The 6882-nt window shown below is 35.8% G+C and overlaps 1 protein-coding gene across 1 annotated transcript; it reads right to left on the minus strand.

Annotated features, from left to right (window-relative positions):
• Positions 1-686: 686 nt before the first annotated feature.
• On the minus strand, positions 687-1293 carry LOC6580407. Its single transcript, XM_002006212.4, has 2 exons — positions 1184-1293; positions 687-1130 (listed from the first exon to the last, which is right to left on the minus strand). The coding sequence occupies exons 1-2, from the start codon at positions 1238-1240 to the stop codon at positions 759-761; spliced, it is 429 nt and encodes a 142-aa protein (XP_002006248.2). The 5' UTR covers positions 1241-1293; the 3' UTR covers positions 687-758.
• Positions 1294-6882: the final 5589 nt, after the last annotated feature.

Below are 6882 nucleotides of genomic sequence, written 5' to 3' on the forward strand. Positions count from 1 at the left end.
CAGCCAGAGGCAAAACCGGAGCCAGTCAAGTGTGTGGGTGTTGCTGCTGCTGCTGCTGCTGCTGCTGCTGCAGCTGTGCGCCTTTTCTTTTCACATAACAACAACAACAGCAGCAACAATGCATCGTGACAACTTCCGCTGCATGCGCTGCTGGCATAAAGAAAAACAGCGTAAAACTGTAACGGAATTGCATTGTGAGAAGCAAAATGTTTTTTCCTGGCACACACGGCAAACAACAACTGCAACAGCAACAGCAACAGCAACTGTAGCAACAACAACAGCAACAACAGGCCAAAGAACGTAATACATTTGTACGGAAAAGGCCTTCGGCTGTTATCAGCAATCATCTATTATTATTTTATGACACAAATACAACGATATATATCTATATACAAATTCATGTATGTATGTATATATGTATGTGGCATGTTAATTCTAACTGTGCTGATTACTATGTGTGTATATAGTTATCGCAAATCAATTAAATCGGCACGCCAATGCAATTAATTTGATTCATACGCCCCCTGGTACGCAGGCCAATTTCATTTAATTATGCAAATCAGCCAAATGTGGCCGGCTTATTAATTTATTGCATTTGACAGTATTTTTTATTAAATATCCGCAATTAAATTTATTATCTTTAGAATGTGCAAAAATTACATTGTTAAAACAAAGAAACAAATAAATTAAATAAAACAAAATCATTTTATTTATAAAAATCGATTGCAATAGTTTGTTTTCTTTCGAGTCTCAGCAATTTATTGCTTGCCCGGCGCAATACTAATATAATCCACTCTACGATAGCTTTTGATGTAACACACCAACATTTGAAATGCATAAGCACACTTGTCTTCGACCAGGCTAATCACTCGATGGCATTCCTCTATAACTGCAGCATTCTCCTCCATCAAGTGCTCCATCGTCTTGAACACCTCGATGTCCAATTGCTCATTGGCATCAAGAATCTCCAACTCGGCTGCCGCACAGTGCACATAGCACATGTATTTCATTTCAATATTTTCGAAATGTCCTTCAGTTTTTGCCTGATCGATCTTGGCATATAAATCCATTCTAGTTGTGTTATTTTCAGTCAGGCATTTATCTTCCACTTCCATGGGGACAAGCAAACTCTAAAGGGACAATTTTCAAACAGACATTCATTTAGGGCTTTCATATTACTTACATGCCCAAAAGCCATCAGAAATGTTAGAGTTATTATAATTTTAATGTAAGACAACATTTTCGATGTGTAAATATTTCCTTTAAATTTGAATTCAGCCTCAACGCTCAACTGCTGATGGAAACTCTTTGCTTGCTTATATATAGGCTTGCTCTGCTGCCCAGTTCTCTATGATTGCAACTTCTTTTATTCGACCTAATGAGCTTGATTTCAAATGAGAGTTACACAACGCTCCAACTTCATTAGTAAACAAGTCAATTAAATCTCTTTTTGTTATCTATCTCTCTCTAAATATATTTATTTATTTCTATTCATAATTTTTACGAATCTCTAAAACCTAATAATGGTATTTATTTACAGAGCTAGATCTATATAATTTTAGACAAACAATAAATTACACATAATGCAAATCATTTGCTTTATATAACAATTAGTATAACAAATTCAATGCATTTCCTACCACATGATACGCTCATTACTATTTTTATTTACTTATTTATTTGTAGAAATATTAAATACAATTTTATTCATCTTTAATATCAAAGAAACTAAAACGCAATACAAACAAAATTCTAATTAAATATAATTAATAATCCTCTTTATATGATTTGATGTGACCTGAAACGATTAAAATGAAAAATTCGGGTATAATTTAATTTTCATATTTCAAAATTATTAAAATCATTACTAGCTTTAAATATATACATTCCATAAATTTTTAATATACATATACAATTTCAAAACACGTTTATTTAATATATTTTTAATATATATATTTAATGAACTGCTTTACATAAATAGGAAAGTTATTTGACAACAACAATTTAACATATTTTCTGAATTAATATTTAGTTTAAAAATCGTTTTTTTTTTTTTTTTTTTTTTGCTATATTAAATATTATAATTATCTACCCAAAATAATTTCTTTACAAAATAGTTAAATACTATCTTATATAATCATATCTTAGAATAAATATAATTATATTTTGCATGCAACTCCAACATTGCATTGAATTACGGCTAACAGTTTGCTTCACAAACGAGAAATTAAATTCAGCCAGAAAAACATGCACTGCTCAACACACTTCAGCAACTGTCAATAAAGTACTTTGCATCTCTTGAAAAAAAAAAAAAAAAAAAGGAAAAATACTACACAAAAAAGGGAGCCGAAGAAAAAGTCTTTTTGAGCAGTGTCCTCGCAGCCGAATTGAACAAGCGCCTTTGCTTATGCCACAGTTGCAGCTCGGCTGCTGCTGCTGCTGTTGCTGTTGCTGTTGCTGATGCTGCAGCTTCGAGTGTGCTTATCAAGAGACACATGAGGCACTGACATGCACTCAAAAGGAAAGGTAAGTGGCGCCACGAGTAAAGAGTAGCGAGGATAGACAGCACTGGCTGGAGATGACGGGGCGACCAGTCGACGAGGCGACGAAGCGAAGCGCGTAAGTTTGCAATTTTTCTGCTGCATTTTCTTTGGGAAACTCGCGCAAGTTCTGCATATGACTGCGGGCACGTCCCTGCTGGTGTGCGTCTCTGTGTGTGCCAGTGCATGGGTGTGGGTGTGTAAGTTGATTTATGCCATTTTGTACACATGTGCGTATCTCTGTGTGTGTGTGTGAGAGAGAGAGGGAGAGAGAGAGAAGGAGTGTGTAAGTGCAAGGCTGCTGCATAAATGATTTATTGCTATTCCCGCGACAGTTTCGTTTCGCTTTCGTTTGCAACTGCTGTGTGTATGAGTGTGCATATGTTACACACACGCAGACCCACACACAGACACACACACTCGCACACAGCACTTGCAGTTTCAAAAGGCGTCTCACTGCTTGCCATAATAAATAATTATAATTGTTTTCTTTTTTGGCTGCATCTACCCACATGCGCATTAATAAACCCTATAAATATTTAAGTTGTGTGAAAAATTGCAGTGCTGAGGTGACAGTTAATGGAAGCGCGGGTAATTGAATCTGCCAAACGGAAAATACATTGAGTACCAATGGCAACGACAACGGCAACAGCAAAGGCAGATGCAGCAGCTGCAGCCAGGCAGCCAGACAACGAGACCGGCAGGCAACCAGGTGTTAACCCACGACTACACTATCCATACATGTTTGTGCCAACATTTGCATAATGTCGACAGACGCTCGATCTGCTCTGCCTGGCTCATACAAATATAATAAAAAATCTAGCGGCTAATCGAATGTCAATTGAAAGCCACATGACAAAGTGCCCTTTGTTCAGCTGCCGCTTGGATTTTATTTGCTTTATATGCAATATGAATAGTTCAGCGAATAATAGGAAGCCAGGTCAATAAATTGTTTAGTTCCAATTTCAATTTAATTCCAGCTGGCATACCTGAATAGTTCAATTGAAAAAATTTAAACTAATTAATGGTAAAAATTCCGAAATTCCAATTAACAAATGACAAGAATTCTCAAATTTCAAATATTATTTAATTAAAATCACTATAAAGCTAGTAAAATAGTATATATGTATGTGTATTTGGCTCTTTGCATTGTTCTCCCTCCCTTTGTTGTGTTCTTGGAATGAAATTGACATTTGTTGGCTCGAGCGCTCAAAGCTCAAGTTCATCCTCTTCCGCCTCTGCCACTGGCAAAACATCAAAGTTCCACTTTGAGTTTGGCCACCCAAATATCTTTATTTCCGTTTGTTCTCACCAGCGGCAGCGGCGTCACGAAGGGAAAGTGCGCCCACCGGAAACAGGAAGTTCGGTTCATGCAGCATTTATGAAAAATCCCGAAAGCCAAAGTACTACTACATAGAAACATAAAAACAAAACAGAACAAAAAAAACATTTAAACCACTCAGAAGGCGTTAGACCCAACAAGAAAATTGACGCGTAAAATTGTCACAGAATCTAATTTGGAATATGAGAAATAATAGTCGAGCAAGTGCATAGATTTAATTAAGCCTACAAATTTTTGTATTCTTTATTTATTTTTTGTTTTTGAGCTGGCAAACAAAAATTACGAAACTCGACCGAAAGCATGATGGCACTGGCCATAAATATTTGAAAAATCTTTTCACATGAATAATTTCATTTAAATTGCATACATAATTTGCAGTCGACAATTTAATAAATATTTTGGGCCAGCAATTGAATTTACATTCTGCACTTGCCCTCTCAATGCCAATTGGCAAACATTTCATGCCAAACAGCAGATAATTCAATGCCATATTCTTACACACATGCACTATCAAGCACACACACACACATACACACCCTCAGGTTGCATTCAAATATTCAGTGTTCCAAGTGCAGAAATATTGTGAAGTACTTTGCACACTGCATAGAAATGTGTGAATACTCTAGTTTTTTTTTTTTTTTTTTTTTCTTTATACACTTCTTTGTGAATAGAAATATATCCACACTTAACTGTTGCGTAGCAAAAATGAATTTGTTTTTAACGAAATTCAAAATGATTTCCATTCAAAATGCTATATATGCATATATATTAATTTCTATGTATTATTATTACTCAATATATTGCGTTTTTGATTGCAGTTTAATAATACTTAAAAATTCATTTTATATTCTTTGTGGTACTATAAAAATATGCAAAATATTTGCCATGATGTTTATTTCCTTCCTTTTTTTAAGTACTTGCAATGAACATTTATATATTTTTAGGGAATAGGAAATTTTATAATTCGACTGGTTATATGCATATGAAATTTCATCTAGCATATCAAATTAATCTAGCTGAATTATACAAGCAATGTGAAAATATTTTTAAAAATATAGTTCTAGGGTTTATAGTACTATAAAAAATAATGATATATATATAATATATAACAACTATATTATTTATAATTAATATGGCTGTTTAAAACTTAACTTTATTTTATGTAAGCTAATTTTCTAAAATATTTATAGCTGTTCAAATTTATGGATTTAATTACATTTAATGCGATTTAGGCATATTTTACATCCAGAACTTTATTCAAAAATATATATTCTGAGTTAATTTGCACTGATGATATAATTAAAACATAAATTTAATGAATTTTTTATATTAAAAAGAAAATTGAATACAAATATTTTCTGCATTTTAATTATCAGAAAATATTATTAGAATAAATACATAAAATTACTGGCCTTAATAAAATAAAATTATACTATATATGTTATATTTGTTTTTTTTTTTTTTCTTCCTTTAAATATTTTATAATATATTTTAAATTTTTTATATATTATCTAAATATATAATATTTTATATATTTATTCATATGTTTTTCTTTTCATTCCCATCGTCCTTTGCAAAAAGTGAAGCCTTGAATAAGAAGAGATTTTTGCAACACTTTTTGAAAATCTCGCTTTCAACATTTTAGCATAGATATTGGCATACAAATTCCTCTTGCCAATGTTTTCAGTTCGCCGACTCCAGTTGTCTTGCTGCTCTTGAATGCCATCAAATAGCAAACACACACAGCCACTCACACATCCACTCGCACACACACACACACACACGCATCAAATCGAACACATTTTTACACATGCGACTGACGCTGATTGCGTTTGTCACGTCGACGAAATAAAATTGCAAACCATTCCGCAAACCTGATCCGGTTGCCGATCCATTGCCATGCAACTAAGCGACACGCAAAGGTGGCAAGGCACACACACAAACCAAAAAAAAAAAAAAGCAAAAAACAAAAATAGAACCGCAAAAAGCGGCAAAGACGCTGCCGCCGCCGGCATGAAAGGGAAGAAGAAGAGAGGTCGCCAGCGTAGTCCACGTTTGGCCTCTGACAGTTGTCGACGTTTTATTTTCTCTTTTTTTTCGTCTTCTTCTTCTTCGGTTTCTGTTTTTGCTGCCCCAAAAACTAGGCAACGGAATTGCAGTAAAATCATCATCGATGAACTCAACGTCGCGCCACGTCGACCTCTTTGCACACACTCGAGCACAAACTCTTCACACATGCTCATGCGTGTTTCTCTGTCTCTCTCTCTCTCACTCTATCTCACTGTGTGTGCAAAGGACTGGGCCATGGCCTCGGCCTCAGTAACGGCCGCGTTGCGTATACGTAACGTTGTGCATATTGGGTCGCCATCACAGATTGTCGCAGTTGCGGCATATTTGCATAATTTAGCGATTGAATTTTATGTTCAAAAGCAAAACAGCGCAGCAGCAGCTGCTGCTGCTACCGATGCTGCTACTGCTGCTGTTGCCAAATTTGTTTTTCTCTTCGCGTACACACATCAAACGGGATGTGGATTTATCCATTTGCTTTTTTTACTTATTAATTAAATAATATTTCGTTGCATTTGTGTTGGTGCGCTGGCATTCGCCGTGGCGGCCATTGACAATAATTGCTTGCAACATAATTATAAGCCATTAAAGCACTTAAGCTCCCGGAAAACCACCAGCAGCGCGGCCCTGACTGCCGGCTGCCGTCTGCCAGCTGCAGGCAAAGGGGCCCGGCCCCAGGCTCGGCCGAATTGGTCGAGTCATGTTTGCATATGCATAATTATGATGAAAACACATTTAAATGCATTTAATCGGGCGTTCAGTTGGCCAGCGACAACGGCCCACTCGGCCGGCAGGTAGCTTATGGCCATCGCCCACTCAAAGGCTTTTAACGTTTATTGGTTTTTTATTAAATATGCGGGCGTGCCAATACCACCCGATTCGGCCAGCCACGGTCAAAAGGCAAATTCAGTTAGATGCGAGATATGGACAGCT

This window comes from Drosophila mojavensis, unplaced genomic scaffold (genome assembly GCF_018153725.1).
Source record: "Drosophila mojavensis isolate 15081-1352.22 unplaced genomic scaffold, ASM1815372v1 contig_81, whole genome shotgun sequence".
Taxonomy (NCBI): domain Eukaryota; kingdom Metazoa; phylum Arthropoda; class Insecta; order Diptera; family Drosophilidae; genus Drosophila; species Drosophila mojavensis.